This window comes from Danio rerio, chromosome 8 (genome assembly GCF_052040795.2).
Source record: "Danio rerio strain M-AB ecotype USA chromosome 8, GRCz13ab, whole genome shotgun sequence".
In the NCBI taxonomy this organism is placed as follows: domain Eukaryota; kingdom Metazoa; phylum Chordata; class Actinopteri; order Cypriniformes; family Danionidae; genus Danio; species Danio rerio.
Window position 1 is genome coordinate 54,552,028 of NC_141028.1, and position 26,785 is coordinate 54,578,812.

The following is a 26,785-nucleotide window of genomic DNA, read 5'->3' on the forward strand; positions in this document are numbered from 1 at the left end:
TAAAACAATTTTGTTTTTAAACAATTAGTTGACCTAAAGTGAGTAAACATGCTGTGTTTTTGAACAAGTAGTTGACCTTAAAAAGTGAGTAAACCCATTTTGTTTTTAAACAATTAGTTGACCTAAAGTGAGTAAACCTGTAGCTTCTTTAAATAATTACTTGACTTTACTTAAAAAATGAGCAAACCTGTTGCGTTTTTAAGCAATTAGTTGACTTTATTTAAAAAGTAAGTAAACTTGCTGTGTTTTTGAACAAGTAGTTGACTTTAAAAAGTGAGTAAACATGTTGCATTTTCTGTGTTTTTAAACGATTTGTTGACACTACTTTAAAAACTAAGTAAACCTGCTGTTTTTGACGGTTAGTTGACTTTACTTTAGAAAGTGAGTAAACCCGTTTTGTTTTTAAACAATTAGTTGACCTAAAGTGAGTAAACCTGTAGCGTTTTTAAACAAGTAGTTGACTTTACTTAAAAAAGCGAGTAAAACAATTTTGTTTTTAAACAATTAGTTGACCTAAAGTGAGTAAACATGCTGTGTTTTTGAACAAGTAGTTGACTCTAAAAAGTGAGTAAACCTGTTGCATTTCCGGTGTTTTTAAACGATTTCTTGACACTACTTTAAAAACTAAGTAAACCTGCTGTTTTTGACGATTAGTTGACTTCACTTAAGAAAGTGAGTAAACCTGTTGCATTTTTAAACAATTAGTTGACCTAAAGTGAGTAAACCTGTTGCGTTTTTAAACAATTACTTGACTTTACTTAAAAAATTAGCAAACCTGTTGCGTTTTTAAACAATTAGTTGACCTAAAGTGAGTAAACCTGTTGCGTTTTTAAACAACTAGTTGACCTAAAGTGACTAAACCTGTTGCGTTTTTAAACAATTACTTGACTTTACTTAAAAAAGTGAGTAAACTTGCTGTGTTTTTGAACAAGTAGTTGACTTCAAAAAGTGGTTAAACCTGTTGCATTTTCTGTGTTTTTAAATGATTTGTTGACACTACTTTAAAAAACGAAGTAAAGTTGCTGTGTTTTAAAACGATTAGTTGATTTTACTTAAAAAAGTGAGTGAACCGGTTACGTTTTAAAATGATTATTTTACTTAAAAAAGTGAGTAAACCTATTGCCTTTATTATTGTTATACTTATAGCAATAAAATTAAGTCAAAACAACTTACTGGAACAAGTTTTGTCCGGTTTACTCAATTTTTTAGGTCAACTTGTCACTTTTAAGGCAACATGTAAAGTAAAATCCATATTTACAGTGCATCAACGATTGGTTGTGAGCTTGCAGATTGAATGAATAAGTTGTGGTTGTTGTCCCACACAACAAATGAGGCTTGTGAGTTGCAAGCGGCCATTATCCCATGTGCGCTGTTCTCCAAGCCCTAAAAGAGCTGCTTGTTTAATCTGCTGTGTTAGTGCTGCAGTAATATATTCAGTGACAGTCATGGAGATGTCGTTTCTGGATTTCATTATAAATGTGTGGAATCAGCAGCAGTAACAGGTATGATTGAACACTAGCTTTTTAGTGATAGACATCAGTGGTAAATGGCTAAACAGATTTGATTCCAATAATTTAAATCACAAAGGCAAATAATTGCTTGTGCATTACATGTTTACTAATGTTAGTTGCTTAATAGAAATGTCAAGACACTTATACAGAAATATAAGCACTTGTACTAATATATATATATATATATATATATATATATATATATATATATATATATATATATATATATATATATATATATATATATATATATATATATATATATATAATAATGATGATGATGGGTTTGTGGTTGCTGGTTGCCAGGATGTCATCCTGCAGTTAGGGTCTAGATAGGTATCAGGTTTTTGAGAAAAGAGCAACTCTCCAATATTTGTATATTTTATTGACCTGGGATCTGTATCGTGAAACTGGTTGAGCTGGTTTAGCTGGTTAACCAAATTAGTTTCAATAGCACCAGCTCTGGGTTTGAGACCATGGAAGTGGTCTGTTGTTGTTTAGCTGTGTCCAATTTAACACACACACACACACACGTACACTGTAAAAATGTATTTGATCAATTAGTCAAGACAACATACTGTATGTTTTTAGTCTATTGTAACTTATTAAACTAAGATACTCATGTTTAAAATTCATTTTATGAGTTATGCAAGCTGTTTTAAGACAGTTTAAGATAATATAAGTTGAAAGAAGCACTCATAAGGTAAATTTGATTCGGCTTAAAAATTTCAGGCAACCGGTATATAGTGCATATCGCACTTCCGGCATATCTAGACTTTCAACTAGGTGGACCTGAAAAATGCCTGAGCGTCTCGTGTGCACTGTTAGCGCATCATTTGCGCATCGTGCAGGTTGCGCACCTCCATTGAAAACGAGAAACGTACACCCTAATGCTGTGTTCACACCAGACGTGGAACGAACGGATAAATAGTGCTATTCATGCGTAAATGGACGCGTGAACATTTGAGTTTACTCGCTTCATTCGCACATCAAAATGCACTTCATTCATTCACTTCACAACAGACGCAGATTCACGTTATAGGCAGGGCTTCTGTCTGCCTGGTGACTGTAGCTTTGTTGCTTAATGGTGAACATTGATTTGATTGAGAAAATAACTGTGTCTATGTGCTTTATGAAGGCTGAAAAACAGCGTTGATTCGTTTAGAGCCGTGTCTAAGTCCACTAGATCCTTTCAGAGGTGCACCCAGCTCTGTGAGTTCATAAACTCCTCCAGAAACTTAACCTGGGTGATGGAAGCATTCAGCTGTGCTTCTGACTGAACCCAGCCCAGTTTGATTAACTGTTGTTGATGTGGGCAGGAGGACTTTCCTCCGGGACACCAACAACAGGTAATCACCCCCTCACAAGAGCAAGCTCCTGATTGGTTAACGTGGCGCGAATGTCCGCTGAAGATCAGATTTTCAAACTCAAGCGTTTTGCGGCATTCGTGCGTCAAGCAAGCAAAAAGTTCATTTTGTGCCGCGCCATTCGCACAATTCACGTCATTCGCGCCATGCCATTCGCATGTATCGCGCTGCAGGATCTCTATTCACGCCTTTGCATTACTGCCATTCCTTATTAACGCGTGCTCTGCAACCACATTTTAATAAAACTATAGTCTTCATGCCGAAACTTCATACCAAACTTTTTTCTTTATCGTTATTGACAATGGTGTTCGGTCAATAAATACAAAAACTATCGCCCAGCCCTACACTTCATAAAAACAGTCGGTAGAAACATGTTGGTTAGCATTCTCCCTTTGTACATGTCAACAGTACAAAGAAGGGGAAAGCCCCGCCCATTAATAGGGATTGGTATCGTTAAGGTTTTAACAGTATTACTACTTTTATTAATTCCATTTATCAGTTCGGTACTTTAACGTTAATGCTTACTGGTTTCCAACAATATACAAATAAAAAATCAGTTTCTTTCAATAAAAGGAAAGAAACTCAAGCTGAATTTTCATTTTTTGGGTGAACTATCCCTTTAATATTGCCAATTGCAGTTATTTTAAGCAATATTAAAAATAGCTATATAATACACTGTGTTTGGAAAAACACACAGGTTATGTTAAAAAAACTAGACACGCGTGTTATGACAACACAATCTCATGGCAATTCGTAACTTTTTCATTTAATGGCAAATTTGTATGAATTCGTACAATCTCATTCGTTCAATTTAGTACGACTTGCTCATCCCACAATGACGGTCGGGTTTAGGGGTGGGGTTCGGTGCCACGCCAACTTTTCAAAATCGTACACTTTCGTACGTCTGAATCCATACGAATCAGTCCCTAAACTGACAAATCTTAAAATAGTTACGTTTCCTTGTAAGATCAGGCTGGATGTGAAATAGCAGCGGCGGTGTTGTTTTATTTTAACACATCGGTTTTAGGAGAGAAGACTGACAGCAGATGCTCACATGTTTTTACCCAACGGTACAGTGACCATTTACAGTTGACACACTCCGGGGGTAGTTTGGAGAAAACACTAATTCAACAGAAATAGTTTGAGAAACAATGCCAGGTCATGCTGTCAAACTTATATCTATTTTTTTTGTTGTTGTTGTTGTTTTTTTATTTGTTTTCACATTAAACAAATCTGAGAAAGATTAAAGGAACATGGAAATCCTTAAAACTTTAACTATATTATATTATATTATGTTATATTAGGTTATAATATATTATATTATATTATATTATATTATGCTATATTAGGTCATATTATATTATATTATATTATATTATACTATATTATATTATATTATGCTATATTAGGTTATATTATATTATATTATATTATGCTATATTAGGTTATATTATATTATATTATATTATGCTATATTAGGTTATATTATATTGTGCTATATTAGGTTATATTATATTATGCTATATAAGGTTATATTATATTATATTATATTATATTATATTATATTATATTATATTATATTATGCTATATTATATTATATTATATTATATTATATTGTGCTATATTAGGTTATATTATATTATGGTATATTAGGTTATATTATATTATATCATATCATATATTATATTATATTAGGTTATATTATATTATATTATATTATATCATATATTATTTTATATTATATTATATTGTGCTATATTAGGTTATATTATGCTATATTATATTATATTATATTATATTATATTATATTATATTATGCTATATTATATTATATTATATTATATTGTGCTGTTTTAGGTTATATTATATTATGCTATATTAGGTTATATTATATCATATCATATCATATCATATATTATATTATATTATGCTATATTATATTATATTATATTATATTATATTATATTATGCTATATTATATTATATTATATTATATTATATTATATTGTGCTATTTTAGGTTATATTATATTATGCTATATTAGGTTATATTATATCATATCATATCATATCATATCATATATTATATTATATTATATTATATTATATTATGCTATATTAGGTTATATTGTAAGACTGGATTTTACTCAAACAAACATCCCTTGCAATAAAACCATAAAAACTGGAAGAGGGGACGAGAGAACACACTCAGAACATTCTTTCCACCCGCATCCCTCTCCCTTACTGGTGTTGTTTTTTAATTATAATCATTCAGGTGTGACTGGTAAACTGGTGAACCGCCTTTAAGCTTCATTTCACCCCAAAACATTGAGTAACCCTTTGAAGTAATTAACTCAGAACAGAGACAGAATTTTTGGGAGTAGACAGGTATGATTAATTCACAGACGTTCATGGATATCTAAAGATGAACTGGTGAATGTTTTTTCTCTCCTAAGAATGACAATCCATAATAAAGATTTGTTGATAAACTTTTTCACCTCAAACAAAATGTTAAACACTTTGAAGTTAATTAACTCTAAAAACAGTGTCAGATATTTGGGTGCTAAATATTCATGATTGTTTCAGAGATGTTAATGGGTATTTAAAAGAATCTTGGCAAAACACTTGGGGAAGTTTCTGTAGCCAGACTTCCCACACAGCCTCTGTTTGTCTCTTCTATTGCCAGGTATGATGACTTTATAAAATTATTTTTAACCATGATTTGTACATGCGTTTAACCGTTTATATGTTATGCTGATCAGTTGTGTTTTGTAGTCAATTTTGATTCATTCTAAGTGTTGTTTTACCTGCCTGTCAAAATAAATGTTAACCTTTTTTGATTAATTCTGGAGTTTTGCGAATTCATTGTATCCAGTAGATTACGAGGCGTCTTCGCTACCTTTATAATACGGCATAAATTAAATGGATTGATGGGCGCATTTGATTATCCGTAGCGAGCCTATAACATGTAGACCTTTTAATCATTTAACAACTAAAGGTAGCAAGTTGCACGGGCTTGGCTAAAGGATCTATTCTTTTAGGACTAGGTGAGCGTTATGCAACCAGCCTATTTGAACATTAGTTAATCCTGCATCCTCTGACTATTTTCAGAGTGTCGACATATTGTCCGTGAGAAGAAACGCAAACCCGGGGCGCGGAACTCTGAGCGGCGTTGGTCCCTAATGAACATACAATTTAGAATTTCGGATCCCACAAAATATCAAATTCTAAATTAAATCACAACTAATAACACGATCAGCTAAAAACGTAAATGGTGAATTTATAAAATTGAAATTGGAGTCAGATTAAAATACGTATGAAGTCAAATGTAAATTTGGTCAACAAATTTTAATGAAGTAAAATAACTTTTCCAGAAGCGTCCGAAAAGGCATACACGCAGAATTCCTTCAGCCACAATACTGAACTCCGTCTTCGGACCGGTGGGTGGAATCTTACAATATTATATTATATTATATTATATTATATTATATTATATTATATTATATTATATTATATTATATTATATTATATTATATTATATTATATTATATTATATGGGGTTTTAATATATTATATTACATTATATTATGCTATATTATATTATATTATGCTATATTGGGTTATATTATGCTATATTGGGTTATATTATTTTATATTATGCTATATTATATTATATTATATTATATTATGATATATATTATTATATTATATTATATTATGCTGTATTGTGAAATATTAAATTATACTATATTATATTATGTTATTTAAATTATATTACATTATGTTATATTACGTTATTTTATGCTATATTATATTATATTATGCTATATTGGGTTATATTATATTATGCTATATTGTTATATTATATTATATTATATTATATTATGCTATATTAGGTTATATTATATTATATTATATTATGATATATTAGGTTATATTATATTATTTAATGCTGTATTAGGTTAAATTATTAAATGATAATACATTATATTATATTATGCTATATTAGGTTATATTATACTATATTATATCATGCTATATTATGTCCTTCATATATTAAATAATAATAATATAGTGTAAAAAACATAGAAACTGTAGAAAAAACACTGTTGTGCATTCGGTCTTCTTGCATATGCTGTACATGCGTGTGTGTGTTTTACTTCTGCATGAACTGGCACTTGCTGGTTTGGTTTTTTGCTTTCATTTCTTCTATAGCAGTGTTAATATGCTAGCATTACATTTGGAGCGGCCCTGAAAATATACGGTATCAAACCGATGCGGTATCGGTGCATGCTTAGTTAAGATGTAAAAGAAAAAAAAATTACACGAAAACATCATAACATGTCACAATCATAATATGCAACCAACCAAAACTGCTGTTGTCATGAAATAAATAGCCAAAATGCATCAAAAAGCTTATTCATTTTCACTCGCATTTTACCAACGTCATATTTTCTGCACACCAAAGGAGTAACTTGACCAAGCTTTTTTGTTCTTAATAGTATAGTTCGAGTTTAAAAGCAGCATCACATTTCCATATCATTTCAGCAGGATTTTTTTCAAGCATTTTAAGGAGCCATTGAGCCGAGTAGCCTAAAGCGGACACGCACACCACTCAGTTCTTGGAAAATAATGTACACCCCAGGTTTAATTCGCACTTGAACCACATCCCCACCTCTGAATCTTGCATGGCGCTTTTTAAAAATTCAACTGATCCCGCAATGAAACTCGATATGCTTCAGGAATAACAGCGATGTAGCATGCAGTGTATATATATATATATATATATATATATATCTCCTTTTTAATTCTATCCTTAAAATTCCCAGCTTCCCACCCTTATAAGACAGCAAACACAAAGACACTGGATCATTCTTAAGCAATTACCTAAACAAACAGTGGCTAGCATTTCGCAATTTAGTCTTTAAAATAGAAGAAAAACAACAAGCTTAAAGGGTTAGTTCACCCATTAATTTAAATTGGCTCACTATTTACTCACTCAAGTGGTTCCAAAGCTTTAAGAGTTTCTTTACTACACTCAGAAAATGCTTTTGCTGCTTAAAATGAGCTGAAACATCACAATTCTTGACGTTTTTAGGGGACAACTTAATAGTTTTATGTTCACTCCACTTCAATGTGTATATTCAATTGAATATTTTACCTTATTATACTGTAAACAATGCAGAGTTCCAAACAATTCCTTCAAGTTGTCCTAACACAAATCGACGACTTATTCTTATGAATTCAGTCAGTAAATCTTATAGGTGGCAATGGGTTTTTGATGTTTGGAAAAGATTCAGTTCACAATAAAACAACAGTTCCAGAAAGTCTGAAGCCCTTTTCTAAACATTTTTAAGGAGACAAATATAAATTTCTTTGTAGAATTGTTTTAGGTTTATTTATTTATTTTATCCTATAATTAATTTTATTATTATTATTTTCAAGTTATCTTATGTGTGTATGTTTTTGTCTATACAGTGCTAAATAGTGCTAAATATACTGCTTAATGAAATCCAAAAGTTTGCGTTCAAATATATGTTAATATATGTTCCCCCCCCCACTTTTAAAATGTTTGCAACACCCCTGCAGTGGTCCCTCATTAATCATTAATTTAATTTTTAATTAATTAAAAAATAATAATCTCCGTATAATAGTCAGCTTTATTTTTTTACAAATATCATAGATGTTTTAAGGCTTTAAAACCCCACTCTACTCACTTTAAACACTTTTCTCAGACAGGCATTAACATTTTCACACTTTCCTCGCAAACACTCTCAAGGTTCAAACATTCTATAAAGCAAAAATATACATATTATATAATAATTTTGTATATTATAATAAATAAATATAATAAAGCTATTTAATAATAATAATACTAATAATACTAATAACAATAATAATAATAATAATAATAATAATAATAATAATAATAACTTAAATTGTGTTGGGACAACATGAAGGAATTGTGTTAAACCCACTTCAGATCACAATTTTTAAAGTGTTTTGGGAGGCAACTTAATAGTTTTATGTTCAATCAACTTTAATTTGTGAAAACAATGAAGTTAACTTATTTGGTTCATGTTCCAACCTGAAGGAGAACATCAAGAAACCGAAAACCTGTAACCATTGATTTCCATAGGGAAAAAAAAACAGACGTCAATGGTTACAGGTCTGCAGCTTTCTTCGAAAGAGCTTCTTTTGTGTTCAACAAAAGGATGTCAAACAGGTTTGCGACAAGGGAGTCTAAATGATGACAGAAGATTCCGTTTTGGGCGACCAATCCCTTAACTAAGAACACCCTGAAATAAATGCGATACAAAGTCACATTTCTATTGTATCGCTTGAAATAATTTGTGCAAAAAGATTTAAACAAAAGTAGGCCACATGGGCCAGATCCACAAAAAGCGGGACCGCCTTGCTATTGTCCAGAGGAAGAACATGTTTACAGGTAAATAGGTGTGGTTTAAATATGTACTATGACAGAAACCAAGCACACACCTCTCCATTTGCTCTCCAACAAGATACGGTTACAGATGCTCCTGATATTGATGAAGCGCAGGACTGTGTAGGATCACAACAACTACAGTTTCAGAAGGTATTTCGCTGGATTTTATTAACACTGTTGTTATATGAACATCTTTTAATGACTGTGTTAACCTGGAGTTTGCTTGTTTTCATTTAGTAGCCTTTAAATGTTTCAAACATTTACGAGTTTATTACTTGTTGAACACAAAAGAAGATATTTTGAAGAATGTTGGAAACCTGTAACCATTGACTTCCATGGTATTTGTTTGTTCTACTTTAAAAGTCAACTTTTATGTTAGAGAGAAGAAAGAAACTCATAAAATGTTTGAAACAGCTTGAGGGCAAGTAAATATTGTCAATCTGAAATTTTTAGGCGAACAACCCTTTAAAGCTAATTCAGCTTAGTTGCATAATATTGAATTAATTCAATTAGAATTTTCGGTTTTAAATTCTAGCTTGTTATGAATTTAGTTTAGTTCTACATATGTGCGGACGCTTCTCCCATGTGCATAGAAATAATCCTACACGTGTACCGCACTGCTGAAGGGGTTAAATCTCTATTTGGCAAGCTTACAGCGAGAAACACGTCTTTAAACAAATGTTTTTACATTCTTCTTTTGAAGAAGCACTTCTGTTTGGCATTTGTGAGTAGGAATGATAGAAACTAAAAGGACAAACCACAAAATCTTGCTTGTCAGGTTTGTGCAATAGAAAAACGGCATTTTCATTTGATCCTTCATTTGCGAGGGCGCTAAAGTCTGCAGGTATCTTCAAAATATGGCGATATTGTAAAAATCTGACATTGCGGTATTTTGTATTTCTGCGATATTATAATTTCACCAGATGTTTAAACAGCTTCATTTGGAAAGAAATCTTAATTTTAGATCGACTGGGGTGATTTTGTACACTATAAAACCCAGTAAATGAAGAGAACTCAAACCAACTGAGTACTGTAAAACCCAATAAGTTAAGGCAACTTAAACCATTTGAGGAAATTGATTGCAACAAACCGCTTAAGTTCAAAAACTAATCCTAATAAGTGCTCTGAGCTTAATCCACTTGAGTAACCGAAGCAATATGAGCACAGTAAAACCCAGTAAACGTAGAGAACTCAAACCAACTGAGTACTGTAAAACCCAATAAGTTAAGGCAACTCAAACCATTTGAGGAAACTGATTGCTACAAATATTTGAGTTAAAAAACTAATCTATACTGTGAACTTAATCCATTTGAGTAAACAAAGCAATTTGAGCAAGGTAAAACCCAATACACTGTAAAAAGTGATTAGTTACTTAAAGCGAATAAACAAATTGCCTTAAAAGAAACAAGTTGACTTTACAAAAATAATGTAAGTAAACCCATTGTAACTAGGAACTGTTAAGTTGACTTAATTTTTATTATTATGCAAGTTGTATTCACTCTTTTCCAAATATAAGTAAACTAATCACTTTTTCCAATACACATTATATATATATATATATATATATATATATATATATATATATATATATATATATATATATATATATATATATATAATTTTTTTTCAGCTTTTCTGTATCTAGCAAAATGACAGTAACTAAAATAAATCTGCTCTTTCAGACTCCAGTATGTCTTCTAAATTTAATACAGGCTATAATTGTAGATTTTATAGACTTAATGAAGCACCAAATATGTAATATTGTAATAACTGCAGTAATTGTTTGAAAAGAGACCTGCTAAAATAGTTTGTCATTGTAAAAAAGGATTAGTTGACTTTAAAAAGTGAGTACAATAAGCATAATTATAAAAAATTAAGTCAGCTTAACAGTTCCAAGTTACAATGGGTTTACTTACATTATTTTTGTAAAGACAACTTGTTGCTTTTAAGGCGATTTGTTTACTTGCTTTTAGTAACATTACTTTTTACAGTGATTATAAAAGAACTCAAACCAACAGAGTACTGTAAAACCCAATAAGTTAAGGCAACCTAAACCATTTGAGGAAATTGATTGCAACAAACCACTTAAGTTCAAAAACTAATCCTAATGAGTGCTGTGAACTTAATCCACTTGAGTAACCGAAGCAATTTGAGCACAGTAAAACCCAGTAAATGAAGAGAACTCAAACCAACTGAGTACTGTAAAACCCAATAAGTTAAGGCAACTCAAACTGTTTGAGGAAACCGATTGCAACAAAAAAATTGAGTTAAAAAACTAATCTATAGGAGTGTGAACTTATTCTATTTAAGTTAAAGTAATGAGGTATTTAATTAACTCATTACCTTCAAAGCTGAATTCAAAACTCTTCAAATGAGTAGCATTAACTTTGAGTCAATTTTGAGTTAACTACACTCATTTCATTTGTTAAAGTTGACTGTTGGCTTTTACAGGGTGGGCTGAATTTAAACAAACAAGTTAAATTAAATAACATTCAACTTAATTTGTTTGTTTAAATTCAGCCCAATACAATTGTTTGCAACCACTTACCTTAACCCTTATGTAGTGTTGGGGGTTTTCATCCACTCTGGGGTGATTGAGTATTAACAAAGACTATAGAATACTTAAAACAGGGTCTTTTGAATTGATTTGGCCATAACTTTCTTTGAATTTATTAAAAAATAAAAAACTCCACGATAGACTCTGGGCAGATTCGCTACCCTTTTGAAAGCACGTGATGCTGTAAAAATGCATCAGATATTTTTATTTTTCCATTTTTTAAAAATGATTCTGTTACTCAGAGAAATGTATTTAAAAATGTAAAAAAATTAAAAACAGATACAAATATACTAAAACGTGTAATTTAATATATTTATTTAGCAAAAGTTATTTATATGAGTACTGTGAATTTACTCCATTTAAACTGAAGTAATGAGGCGTTTAATTAACTCATTAACTTCAACTTTTTTTCAAATGAGTATGATTAACTTTCAGTCAATTTTGAGTTAACACACTCTTCATTTGATGAAGTGGACTGTTGAGTTTTTAAGCACAGGGGAGTGAATCTTGAATAATATGCAACAAATAACATACAAATATAGATAAATAAAATATAGCAAAGATAAAAGTGAGTTATACAGCAGTTTTCTGGAGAGTCTAAGTGTTCAGGTACAATTATTGAACAAACAACACTGCATAGTCTTCATTACATATCATGTAATCTTGACACAATATTGAATGTTCACACATAACAGGCCTAAAAGGGATAGTTCACTCAAACAGGAAAATATACTCACTATTTACTCACCCTTCACTTGTTTGAAACGATTAAGAGTTGTTAAATGATTTTCTTTTTGTGTATAACTTAAAAAAGAAACTCATAAACATTTGAAACAAGTGAAAATAGTAAGCAAAGTTAAATTTTTTGGCTGAACTCTTTCTGTAAAAGCGCATGCAGATGATAAACTGTTACTCCTTTATCATTAAACTCTGCGTTAGTTATAATCAACTATATAATTAGCTCTAATCCCAGCTCAACACTGCATATATAGCGATGTGGCTATTGCGGATGGCTGCACACATTGCGATATCAATGATAAAACAATATACTGTATTGTGCAGCCCTACTTCAAAATCTCTTTTAACTGATTTGATCTACTTTTATTTGGGGCTGCATATATCCATTATTTTAATAATTGATAACTAAGTTTTTTCATATTCTTTAAATTACACACACAACCAGTTGAAATCAGAATTATTAGCCCCCTGTATATTTTCTTTTTCAATATACTAGTGTTCAAGCTTAAAGTGACAATAAAAGGTTTAACTAAGGTTTAACTTAGGATATAAGTTATTGTATAATGATGGTTTGTTCTGTAGAAAATCAAAAAATAAATATAGCTTAAAGTGGCAAAAAATTTTTGACTTTAAAATGGTTTTTAAAAAATTGCAAACTGCTTTTATTTTAGCAAAAATAAAACAAATAAGACTTTCTCCAGAAGAAAATATATTATCAGACACACTGTGAAAATTTCCTTGCTCTGTTAAGCATCGTTTGGGAAATATTTAAAAAAGAAAAAGATTATCCACAGGATTATATTTATTTATACACACATATTGCAGTAACTGTACTATATTCGGAGTTTAAGCAATGACAGAAATAGAAATTACATTGACTAACATTATAATATTATAACTAACATTATAATATTATTACAGGATAACAGGTAAATACAAGCTGCATATTGCTTAATTAAAAATAAATATAACTAGCAAATAAAATTAAATAAATGTTATAAAGACAAGTAGTGATGCGTTACTTTTATCCTATTTTTTTAAATAAAGCGACCATTATTCCAAATGTAATCAATTCTTTTTTTGTAATAGATTAAATTGACTACTTAAACCAGGGGTCACCAGTCTCGGTCCTGGAGGGGTCCCTGCAATGTTTAGCTCCAACTTGCGTCAACACACCTGCCTGGATGTTTTAAGTATACCTAGTAAGACCTTGATTAGCTTGTTCAGGTGTGTTTGATTAGGGTTGGAGCTAAAATCTGCAGGACACCCGCCCTCCAGGAACAAGTTTGGTGACCCCTGACCCATGATTAACTATGAAATCCACACACATTTATATATATGTGTGTGTGTGTGTGTGTGTGTGTGTGTGTGTGTGTGTGTGTGTGTGTTATTAGCAATAGATGTTTTTAACTTATTCATTCATTCTTTTTTTTTCGCTTAGTCTCTTTATTCATTAGGGTTCACCACAGCGGAATGAACCGCCAATTTATCCACCATATATGCAGTAGCTGCCCTTCCAGCCGCAACCCCGCACTGGGAAACACCAATAGATTCTTGCATTCACACACATACACTAAGGCCAATTTAGTTTATTCAATTAACCTACGGTGCATGTCTTTGTGTGGGGCATGTCTTTGTGTGGCGTGGGGGAAACCAGATCACACAGAAACCCACGCCAACACGGAGAGAACATGCAAACTCCTTTGTTCACTTATGAGTTTCATAAAGTCACACAAATTAAATTACATTACTCGGAACTGAATTAGAAATGGCCTAAAGTGTAAAAAAAAAAAAAAAAAAAAAAAAAAAAGTCTACATTTCAAATGTGAACAGGCTGGAAAGGAAATATCTTAACTTCCACATGGTAAAACTTTACAGAAAATTCAAGTGAAATTGTGGTTTAATTTGGACTCAGTACCAGCATCAATATCATAATGTGTACATTTGCAATTGTCACATCAACGTTCCTGAAAGCAAGGAAGGTCAAGGTGCTCAAGGATTGGCCAGCCCAGTAACCAGACATAAACATTATTGAGCATGTCTGGGAAGTAGGCATTAAAGATGAATTCAAAGAATCTTGATGAACTCTGGGAGTCCTGCAAGAATGCTTTCTTTGCCATTCCAGATGACATTATTAATATTTATTAATAAGTGATTTGAGTCATTGCAGAGATGTATGGATGCAGTCCTCCAAGCTCATGGGAGTCATACACAATATTAATTCTTTCTCCACTGCAGCATGACTTCATATTCTGGTAACACTTTACAATAAGGTTCATTAGTTAATGCATTTACTAACATGAACTAATCATGAACAACACATGTACAGCATTTATTAATCATAACTGAACATTTACTAATGCATTATTAACATCCAAGTCCATGCTTGTTAACATTAGTTAATGCACCATGAGTACACATGAACTAACAATGAATTACTGTATTTTCATTAACTAACGTTAACTAACAGTAGTAAATGTATTGTTCATTGTTTGTTCATGTTAGTAAATGCATTAATTAACATTAACTAATGAACCTTATTGTAAAGTGTGACCCATATTCTATACTGGACATTATTTCTGTTAATTGACAAGACTTTTGTCTCAGCAAAGTCAGACCTTACTGCCCTAATTAAATAATTAGAAATCAAGGCATGACCATATTATATTTTGGTAAAATAAGCGTAATCTAGAGGCCTTTGCCTTTCATATAAGCTGATACCAAATGATCATAGAAGTCAAGCTATTATTTGTTGTTCCTAAAACTTGGATAGGTGACAAGACTTAGTTTAAACGCAAAGTTTAGCCGTTGTGGAATTATTAACCTTCACAATTTGCACGTGTTTTATTGTTAAACATACACTGTAAAAAATACACAAAATCACTGTGTTGGGATAACATGAAGGAATTAAGTAAACTTAAACTGTAACTTCTGTAGCTCTAACAACGTTGAATTACATTTCATTTGTATAGTAAAGACTGCAAAAGGTGTCATTTTACATCAGATTTTTCAACATTTGCATCTCTACCTTTAAAACTTTCCAGGAACAAATATAAAACCCTGTTTTGTTTCCTTATTTGTATCCAGATAATAGTTAAATTTAACTTATCCAAATATGTGGTTTTGTAACCCAACCAGGTTTTTTTTTAACCCCATGGAAGCACAGTTAATAATTTTTGTAAATGACACAGTATTTAACTGTAATATGAGCTGTATTTTACTGTAGGAGAGTTATTTAGTATGATACTGTATTTTAAAGTTGTGTAAATTACTGTATATTTTACAATAAAGATTTACAAACAGTTGTGAAAACATACACAGTGAGATAAATGGTGCTTTACATGTAAATACAGTATTTTTGCTGTAATTGATTTACAGTAACTTACTGGCAAACTGCTGCCAGTAAGTTACTGTAGATTTTACAGGAAATTATTAACAATTTGAGTTTACCCAACATTGGGTTACAACAACACAACAACTGTTTGAGTATAATGATTTATACAGATGCACTCCCATGCAAAATCATCATGAAATAATGAATTCTTCACAAATAAAAGTTATCATTCAAGCCATCTGTATTTCGCATATCACAATATAGATATAGCAGAGAAATGTAATACTTCAATGCCATTTCTATCCCAATATCGTGCAGCCCTACAGTCTTTCTCATTTTACAGTCAAACCATCTGCTTGCATCACTAAAGGCTGGTTTATACTTCTGCATCAAGTGATGTGCATTGCACTATTGCACCTAGGGTTTTACTATTAACCACGCTTTAATTCGTCAAGGTTAATTTATCGTAAAGGCTTCTCAACACCGTGTTTCTGCACGGATGGGGTGTCACGGATAAAATTGAAGACCGTCGGAGGGGTCTAAACTGAATCTGCTGCTCATGACAACAGTATTGTGCTGGTGGTCATCGTGAGAATCCTGCTCTGCCATGCTTAAACGGGCCGGCTGACTCGCCGGCTTTTTTCACAAACACCGAGAGATAAAAATCAGAGCATAACAAGACTGAGCATTTAAAATGACCCAAACCAAAACTTTTAAAAAGGCACAGAAGTAAGACTTTTTTTTCTATCTTTTGTCCATTCTTTCTGTTTATTAAATTGACATGCATATAAAATCAATAGTCCAAAATATACATTTCTTACTGCATTGCTTAATTTTTTTTGGATGCAAATTATTAGACATTCATTTTGGAATTATTGCGCAAATATCAAGTCATCACAGCATTAGTTAGATATTTGTTTCTGGTTTGTTAGTCCATATTGATGTTGTTTTCAAATACAACAAATCCGTTAATGTACAAGTTGCAGTGGTGCTCATTATTTTTGGCGGGTGTTCCTAAATTTTTTCTGGTGCTCCTACATTTTTATAGTTGGTAGCACAGGCAATTTCAAGCCCTGCATTAGACAAATACTGTTGTTATTTTTTTTTTATTCTTATTTTTATTTATTTATTGTTCTGTCATTTAAGTAGTGTAAATTGTTTCTGTTCAAATGTCAAAAACATTTACTTATTTTAAGCACAAATAGGAAAATTTACTTTTGTTTGTTTCTTATATTATTTTGTGCTGTATTAATTACTTACTGAGCAGCAATAAATAACACTGTAAAATATAAGGAGTTTTCATCTTATTTAAACTAGTGGGGTTTGAAAATGAATGAATGCATAATAATCATGATAACCGTGAAAATTTCTCACACTAAAATCGTACAACCAAAATCTATAATCGTTGCATCCCTAATTGCACGTAGCTGAGCATTTAAACTTCTGCGTGCTGTTTGTGTTGCTCTGCAATAACACCTCTGACAGGCTAGCTGGCAGTTTTTATGTTCCCCTGCATGTCGAGTTTCTTCACAGGTGTTTCGTTTTTTCTGAACGCTACCTTAATGAACTGGTAGGCATGAGCCGATATGAAATTCTGACAGTATGATAACCTTGGATAAAAATATCACAGTTTGAAGGTAACATGATTATTGCTTTAATATATATTCTTTTTCAATGTCTGGTAAAAACAAACACTTTTTTCCCCCTTTGAACACAATATATTTTATTTTGAGAATCTTTTAAAATATTTTGGAGCAGTAAACATGTCAGGCTAAATAATTCAAATGAATCATTGACTTCTGCTGGCAGGTTCAAAAACAGGACTAACGTCCTATGCTAATGTGGTAGAGACTAGTCACTAGTGGGCGGGGCTTTCCCAATGTGATGACATGTAAAAGGGAGAATGTCAATCAAAGTTTTTCTGCAGACTGTTTTTATCAAGTGTGATTATAAAAAATGAAATTAATATTTTCTTTTAAATTTACTATTAAAAGCTGGTTATATTCACAGACTGCTGCCACACAGCTGTGTTTAAACCCCTTATAAAAGTGATTTTTGCATAATAAAATAAAAATCATCAAAGTATAATTCATTTAAACACATTTTGAAGGCAGAAATAAACACTGCTGATGAAGTGAAACTTTAAGGCGGCAATACAGATTTACAGGAAGACAAGCTTGCAAAGCCTTATCTAATAAATAACCTTTCACCAACTAAACATTCCACAGCAAATATGCAGACATTTAATCAGAATGAAAGATGTTCATCTTGAAATAGGCTAATTTTTTTAGGCTAAACATTGATACTAAATTTAAACTAACACCTTGCATATTTTACATTTAATTGAATTTAATTCAATTTTGTGTAAATATTTGAAAATTGTCTGCTTATATTTGCTCAGTCTAATTTAGTTTATTAATTCTCATCCGCTTGTTAAACAATCAAAATTTCAAGTTTGCTTATATTAAAGTCTTTAGTTTGTATTAGTTACTTTTTATTTGGATTTTGATTTAAAATTGAAATTTAGTAATTGCAGAAAAGATTTAATTTTTTTAAGTAAATCGTGCAACATTTGAGAAAAATGAAAAGGTTCTTAAAATTAAACCTGATTTTTTTTTTCTCAAATAATTTAGCAAAAAAAAAAAAATTGTGACAAAATCATTTATCCTGAGATTAGTCTCATGAATTGTATCGGAAGGCGAGTCAGGTGAATCGTTACATCCCTAGCCGTGGGGTATGACAATGAGTGAGGCGCTTGGACCTTCCAGACGCACCCAATTGAATGAATCCCGTGAGATACATGACGAGAATTGACTGATCAGCTTTAGCTAGTATGAAATATCCACATTTTTGTAAGACAAATTATGCTAAACAAACGCAGAACACCAAAACACTGCAGTGCTTTGTAAATTTCTCCATAAATAAAACTGTATCAGAGTTACAGTGGTTGATGGTTGTCTAGCAAGCTACATCCAACGAAACACCCCCCTACTGTTAGACAAAGGTAATAAAGTACATCTCCCTTCCACTAATCATTTGATCCTTCTGTGTTTTCAGGTGGAACCGAGACCAAATGTTGAATCAGCACACGCCACCAGCCGTGATGATGGCTATTGTCTGGTCACCAGGGACAAATGAGAACTTTCACCATGACGAGACCCTGCAGTACCTCCTCATTTTATGCACCAAAGTGGCTTTAAACACGTTCGTGTTGTACTTCTGGAGGAGAAGCATTCTCAAGTCCCTCCTGGGGATCTGCAGTCTCTCCATGTACGTGGCGGACGTCCTACTGGTCTGCGCCGTCTCCAGTGCATGGATCCTCAGAGAGAACCTGCCCACCTCCACTTCAATGTGCTTTATCCTGGCTCACGGATCCACCATCTACGCCCTGCTCCCTCTACCAATTCTCATCGGCGGGGTGTTTGACTATGCCAGTTACCCAAACCTAGACATAACCTACTGCTGTCGACGCAGAGTTGTCAGTTACTGTTTGTTTGCTGTGCTTTTGTGGGCATCAGTGATCGTCTACACGTACCACAGCACCAACACGCAACCTACAGAGATTTACAAAGACAATTTGAAGCTAGTAGTGTGTCGCGTTCACGGATCTACTGTAGTGTTTCAGTTTAGCATGTACGTATTAACTGTGATGATCCTCATACTTCTGCTTCATCTGAAGAAGCTGATTGGATGGGTCAGTAGAGCCAATCAACTGGCGAAGCTGGAAAACCTTTCATTTCTCTCAGATCAAGACTATAGCCAGATTGAGGAAAGTGGAAATTCGGAAATACTAGAAACTTCCCCTCCACTCTTTGCGAGTTTAACTCTAGGGTTTGCAATGAACTGGGTGCCGTACTTGTTAATATCGGTTACATGTGTACTGGTGGATTTCGCAGTGCCAGCTTATGCCAGCGTCAACCTTCTATGGATGGCTTGTGCCAACAGTCTAATGGTTGGCATTGCGTTTTGGTTGAGGAGTGACAAGATTGGACCTTTCACCAAATTCCCAGACGACACCTGCTTTTGGAAAATCTACTGGCACTTAAGCTATGAAACGCCAGTAACTGTGGACAAAACAAGTTTATACGTAACTATCCAAAATGTCTAGTTGAAAGCCATTTAAGGCTTGCATGATATTTGGATGGAGGTGCATCGGCAGCAAATTGGGACCCATAAATGTTTTAAGTGAGCCCTTCAGTACACAGTCGAAGATGAAGATCGGGGGGCAGGAGGAATAGGGGGAATGGTTGACGGTTGTTGAAATTGAAGAATGGGGAAGGGGACATTGACAATTGTTAAAGTGAAGAGCGGGAAGGGGAGGCATTGACGATCGTCGAAAGTGAAGAGCAGGGAAGGGGGGGTGTTGGCGATCGTCAAAAGTGAGGAGCGGAGACGCACTGATGATTGTCAAAAGTGTAGTGCGGGGAGGAGGGTGTTGACGGTTGTCGAAAATGAAGAGCGGGAAGGGGGAGCGTTGACTATCGTTGAAAGTGAAAAGCGGGGAGGGGGGCGTTGACGATCGTCGAAAGTGAAGAGCGGGAAGTTTGGCGTTGATGATCGTTGATAGTGAAGAGCGGGGAAGGGCGAGTTGACGATTGTCTAAAGTGAAGAACAAGGAGGGGAGGCATTCATAATCGTCGAAAGAAAGAGCGGGGGGGGACGTTGAATATCGTCGAAAGTGAAGAGCAGGAAAGGGGTGATAATGTTTGTCGAAAGTAAAGAGAGGGGAGGCGGACGTTAACGATTGTCGAAAGGGAAGAGCGGGAAAGGGGGGATGATGTTTGTCGAAAGTAAAGAGAGCGGAGGCGGACGCTAACGATTGTCGAAACGGAAGAGCGGGAAAGGGGGGATGATGTTTGTCGAAAGTAAAGAGAGGGGAGGCAGACGTTAACGATTGTCGAAAGTGAAGGGCAGGAAAGGGGTGATAATGTTTGTTGAAAGTAAAGAGAGGGGAGGCGGACGTTAACGATCGTCCAAAGTGAAGAGCAGGAAGGGGGGTGTAGACGATCATTGAAAGTGAAGAGCAGGGAAGGGGGCGATGATGTTTGTTGAAAGTGAAGAGCGGGGAGGCAGACGTTAATGATCGTCGAAAGCGAAGAGCAGGAAGGGGGCATTGACGAGCGTCGAAAGTGAAGAGAGGGGTGGGTGAGGTTGGGACTAAATGAGGGCAATTAGAAGGGTCAAAAAGACCAGGGTCCCATCACAGGGCCCCTAAATTGCCAGGGCCACACTACCAAAGCCCCTGCTTGTTTGTATATATAAAAAATGTGTTAGTTAGGGTATATTAAAGGAATAGTTCACCCAAAACTAAAACTGATGTCATCATTTACTCATCATCTGTTTTTTTCAAACATGTTAAAATTTCTCTCTTGTTGAACACAACGATAGATATTGAAGATATTGTTGGAAAGCTGAAGCCATTTAGATACAGTATTTTTTGTTTCTATTATGGATGTCAATGGCTGCTTTTTCCCGATGTTCTTCAGAATAGCTTTTTATTGTTTTGCGTTTAACAGAAGAAAGACATTTGCAAATGTTTAGAACCACTCTAGTGTGAGTAAACGGTGAGAAAATGTTCATTTTGAGTATATAATCCTGCGATGTTTGTACCTTTTTTTTTTAGTTTAAATCGAATTGTGAGTTTGTTTACTTCATGTAGGTATAAGACCAGAAAGTGCTGCTATAAGGTAACATAAAAAACCTTGACTATTTTATATACACACGCATATATATATATATATATATATATATATATATATATATATATATATATATATATATATATATATATATATATATATATATATGTATGTATATATATATATATATATGTATGTATATATATATGTATATATGTATGTATATATATATATATATATATAAATATATATATATATATATATATATATATATATATATATATATATATATATATATATACACTTGTTTGCTTGTAATTTTCATGCTGTCTACATTTGACAAAAACTATGTGGGGCAAAATGCCAAAATAAAACCATAATTTTCAGTATAAAAAATAAAACAGAGGTGAACCTGCACATGCACTCGTCCAACTTTACTTTTAAAAAACAAGATGTCAGACAAAATGCAGTCGAAATAAACTAACAAACTTGTGAAATGACTTTCTTCCTTTCCCAAATATGCTCAAGCTCTGCTCTAAAATGTATAGTGAGCAGTCAAGCTGTCTACTGGTAACAAAGACAGCATCTTAAAGTATTAGTACATACAAAAATGTCAATTATGCCATTAATTACCCACCTACATGTCATTCAAAACCCATGAGACTTTTGTTCATCTTCAGATTACAAACAGAGATATTTTAATTGAAATCTGAGAGCTCCTTCTTCCTCCATTGACACAAGGGTTCCCACCATCCAGACTAATGATGCCTTCATTGCTTTACACGCAACATTATCGAACGATTAACCGATTTCACTATTAACAGCGCTTTAACTTGTCACGGTTAATTACTGTAAAAGCTTCTCAACAACATGTTTCTGCACTGAACAAAACTGCTGCAACTAAAAGTTATGTTACGTCAATTGTGCGCTAGTTTAAAGTTCAGAGCTTGTACACAGCGGCTAATATGCATACACACCAGATTAAAGGCTGATTTGAACTATGGCAGAGGGTCTTAACTGAGGGCCGTTCACATATCTCGTTTTTGAGCAAGTTCGTTATTTCCAATGGAAGCGCACGGCAAGAACTGGACTGGTCAGCTTCATACTTGGTATGAAATATACGCACGTTTCTACTCCAAAGAGGAAAAAAAACAAACAAACAAAAGAAAAATACCAAAGAATTTTGTATTATAGTTGATCAAAAGTGCCTCTCAAACAGGTTCAGCAATTTTTCACTACATTTGTACTCTTTAAAAGAGAAATACTTAGCTAATATGTAGCTCAGATTTACATTATACAAATAAAATTAATTAATTTATTGATTTCATTGATTGTTCTGTCATTTACTTTCACAGTAAAATTATAACTTATGTTTAAATGCCAAAACCGTTTATTTTTACTTTTAAGTCAAAAGAGAGGAATTGACTATTGTTTGTTTTTTATTAATATCTTGTGCTGTATTAATTGGTTACTGAGCAGCAATAAGTGTTTTGAAATTAATGAATGCATAAAAATCGTGGTTATTCCTCAGACTATAATCGTATAACCAAAATCTATAACCGTTGCATCCCTAGACACCCCTTCATGTGAATAAGTAAAACTAGGGAACAAGGTGAAGGGTTAAGGGCTGGAACTGTGATTGGGCCTACTTTTTCAAGTGGTGCTCGCTGCAGAGCCATTTGAGGAGAGGTGAGCTCCAGAGAGGGGGAGCTTGAGCTTGAGCTCCACCTTTTTTGCACTTCTTCTACGAGTGATGTCACTGGGGGTAGGGTTAGGGGTGGGGTTGGTGTACGCATTAAAACAGCTTACAGGAGGAGGAGCGACAGCTCATGCTCCCCCTCTCTGGAGCTCACCTCTCCTCAAATGGCTCTGCAGTGAGCACCCTCTTTATTTTTTGGGTGAACTAACACTTTAAAAGGTAGAGGTGGACAAATTGGCAGAGGCTAGCAAAAGTTAGTTAGCATTGAAAACCAAAAATCCTGCCCTACCTGCATGACTACTCTGTAAAGCATCCTCCAAACACATTAGCACACACACATACAGACGGACCTGATCTTCAAATGTCAACAAAAGAGAGAGAAAAAAAGCGTCAGATTACATTGTTTTATAACGCTCTTGCCTCTGGCATTTGTTGAAGGAATGTTTGGTTGTTGTTGTTCGCCTTGTTCGATGACATATCCGTGTTTGTGCAAACAAGATCAGCAGAGCTTAATGCAAATACTTATTTTAGCAGGCAGAAAAGACATTTGGATTGGACAAAGAACCTTTTGGTCCGACGGCTGTACAATTTGGAGAAATAAAAAAATCTAATAGCGATTTATCTGATCAAATTATTTGCGCATTAAAATGTGATTTACAACAATTTTATAAAATAATTCCAGGTTTGATATGGTGGTTTTAACAGCACCAAAAAAAAGACTAATTTATATACCAATAAAGTTGTCAGTTGTCAAGACAAATTAAGGAAATAACTACAGTATTTTAAACTAGATTATTAAAGTTCGTCGAGACAAACTTTAGGCTGGCTTGAGAAAGCTTGGACTGAAAGTTTTAAAGCAGTTTTAAGTTAAAAGTAGTTTAAAGTTTTAAAGCAGTTTTAAGTAAAGAAAATTCACTCCTACCATGGAGACAAGCCTAGGAATGGGGCTCGTATGCGAGCGCCTAGTAGCTGGGTTTTACAAAGTCCCTTTAAGGCAAGTCATTTCACTTGGCAGCCATCTTTGAAACACCAGTTGAGCATTCTGTTTGAATAGTAAAACATCAAATTCTCCAAAACTACTTGCCAAGATTACGATTACATTACATATTATGAAAACCAATAAGATTAAACAACAACTGTCTATTTGGTTACATTTCTAAACGTTCGTATCACACAAAATCCGCAGAAACTCACTTCTAGTCCAAGCCCCTCCCCTGGAGAATTGTCATTGTGTAGCGATCGCTGATTGCCTCATGTACTAGAAGGCAGGCTTTATTCCCCATATAGCGATCGCTGATTGGCTTCTGTACTAGAAGGCGGGGCTTCATTCCCCATATTGACAATTACACTTCTCCCCATTCAAAAGTATACGAGTAACATGTCTTGAGTATTCTACAGTCTTTGGGTTTTACCCCACAGAACCTGGCAGGGCTCAGCCTGAAGGAGCGACGCAAGACCATCCTAATGCAGGCCAACCACCTGCAGGGGGAGCCGTAAGAGGCCGGTGTATTGTGGAACGGCTGGTAGTCAAAGGTCAAGGGGGTTCCCAAACTTTTCTGCCCGAGACCCCCAAAATAATGCCAGTGACTGGCGACCCCCAATATCCTCTGAGGCGATTATAAATACAGAAACTTTGCATGCAACAGCGCTCGCACACCAACAGACCCAAGTCTATTCTTCGTTTAATTTTTTTAAATTTATGTCAGTGCTGTAAATGTGCCAGAAAGTTTAACCTGGTATTATAAAATCAATTATATCAAATATAATGTAATTACCTCAGGGGTCGCAATCCAATAAAACTATTAACTATAAGCTGCTATAGTAACTATATATTATATAGTAACTATAAATAACAATTTTTTTCAGTAGTTTATGGATAAAATATGGTAATTCTTATGGTTTAATAAATATAATTAGATTTTTGAAAATCACCAGGCGACCCCCCTTCATTGTCCTGTGACCACTTTGAGAACCACTGGTCAAGACCACGACACCTGATCGTCAGGCACAGAATATCAATATTAGTATTATTATAATATAATTATATATTATTAATAAGCAAGCAAGTTATAAGATTCGATCTTTAAATGTTCTCCATGGACACTACTGTTACACATGATAAACGTTAGGGTATAACTGATCAAGTAATGAGTAATTCATTCATTTATTTTCTTTTCAGCTTAGTCCCTTTATTATTCTGGGGTCACCAAAGGGGAATGAACTGCCAACTTATCTAGCATATGTTTTACACAGCAAATGCCCTTCCAGCTGCAACCCATCACTGGGAAACAACCACACACACCCATTCATACACATACACTATGGACAATTTAGCTTACCCAATTCACCTGTAACACATGTTTTTGGACTGTGGGGGAAACTGGACCTCCTGGAGGAGCCTCACACGAACATGGAGAGAACATGCGAACTCCACACAGAAATGCCAACTGACCTAGTCAAGGCTCGAACCAGCGACATTCTTGCTGTGAGGCGACATAAGTACCTACTGTCTCGAGTAATTAGTTATTAGTTCATAATAATCATTAGTAACTAAAACTTGTGTTAACTAATAACCTTAACTTTCATGATTTTGATTGTAATACAATAATGTATTGAGGTAAAGTTGACTATATTTGCACATTTTTGAAGTGACAACTTTTGACACGGTGTCTATATTCAGGGTTCATACTGAAATTCCATGACTTTTCAATGACTTTGCCAAAACTTTAGGGTAAATATTTATGATCTTGTTTCGTGTTTCATGTAATGTCTACGTACACTTGGTAAATAAGAAAAAAAGGCACGTTCAAATTTATTACAGCACATCAAAAAATATGTGACAATCCATGTAGTTTATATTTATTTTTATATCTGCCAGCTTTACATAATTGAGGTATAGTTGGTTTTAAATTTTGCATATTCATTTAGTGACAACTTGTGACATGTTCCTATATTGTTTACCATGGTACTTTGAATATTCGGTGTGATCTCACATGTAAGCATGACTTGAACATAAGCATAGGACTATGATCGTTTTAAATTGTTTTATTTACGCTTTTTTTTTTGTTTTTGTTTTTAGAACAACAGTATTTCCAGCAGAAAAGATGTTTTAAATTGTTTTAAATGTTTTTTAAACAAATGAAGACAACAGAAGTCAATAATTTATTTAACCTGACATGTTTAGTTACAGTTCCAAAATATTGTAAATATTTTTCAAAATAAAATATATTGTCATCAAAAATGAAAACATCCAAGGTTATCATACCGTCAGAATCCCATGCCTACTTGAACACAACGTTAGCACTATTTATTTGACTGTCAACAATGATATACTTTAACATTCATTGGCCGCTAATATGATTTCTATATAATGTGCAAAGAATACTTTCCTGAAACTATATTATCAAGGAGAGTCTAAATGTGAGAATATAAAACCAACTTTACCTCACTCTTTACATATAGTGAACCTCTCGAGAAGAAATAAATAACTTTTTC

At 33.5% G+C, this 26,785-nt stretch overlaps 2 protein-coding genes and 1 long non-coding RNA gene across 6 annotated transcripts in view; 1 reads left to right on the top strand and 2 right to left on the bottom strand.

The window, feature by feature from the left end:
• Nucleotides 1-26,785, bottom strand: part of ppih (peptidylprolyl isomerase H (cyclophilin H)) — a 58,000-nt gene that overhangs the window by 30,290 nt on the left and 925 nt on the right.
• Nucleotides 1,411-21,265, top strand: si:dkeyp-100a1.6. 3 transcript variants are annotated; one of them, XR_015498455.1, is made up of 4 exons: nucleotides 1,411-1,502; nucleotides 19,010-20,272; nucleotides 20,496-20,712; nucleotides 20,787-21,265. XR_015498455.1 is itself a non-coding variant. In XM_087265498.1 (2 exons), the coding sequence occupies exons 1-2, from the start codon at nucleotides 1,477-1,479 to the stop codon at nucleotides 20,058-20,060; spliced, it is 1,077 nt and encodes a 358-aa protein (XP_087121624.1). In that variant the 5' UTR covers nucleotides 1,413-1,476; the 3' UTR covers nucleotides 20,061-20,667. The 3 variants fall into 3 exon arrangements, 1 of the variants encoding a protein (XP_087121624.1); XR_015498454.1 differs by having other exon boundaries at nucleotides 20,496-21,265; XM_087265498.1 differs by lacking the exon at nucleotides 20,787-21,265 and having other exon boundaries at nucleotides 1,413-1,502; nucleotides 19,010-20,667.
• LOC147835810 (uncharacterized) lies at nucleotides 14,044-18,839 on the bottom strand. The gene is made up of 2 exons (XR_015498546.1): nucleotides 15,147-18,839; nucleotides 14,044-14,912 (listed from the first exon to the last, which is right to left on the bottom strand). It is a non-coding gene; the product is annotated as an uncharacterized LOC147835810 (long non-coding RNA).

What these genes read in the sequence shown, in the direction of transcription:
- si:dkeyp-100a1.6 (XM_087265498.1), top strand. Translation starts at nt 1,477, where the DNA reads ATGTGTGGAATCAGCAGCAGTAACAG. An exon ending in GGAATCAGCAGCAGTAACAG is followed by an intron (nt 1,503 to 19,009) that starts GTATGATTGAAC and finishes CTGTGTTTTCAG; the next exon opens with GTGGAACCGAGACCAAATGT.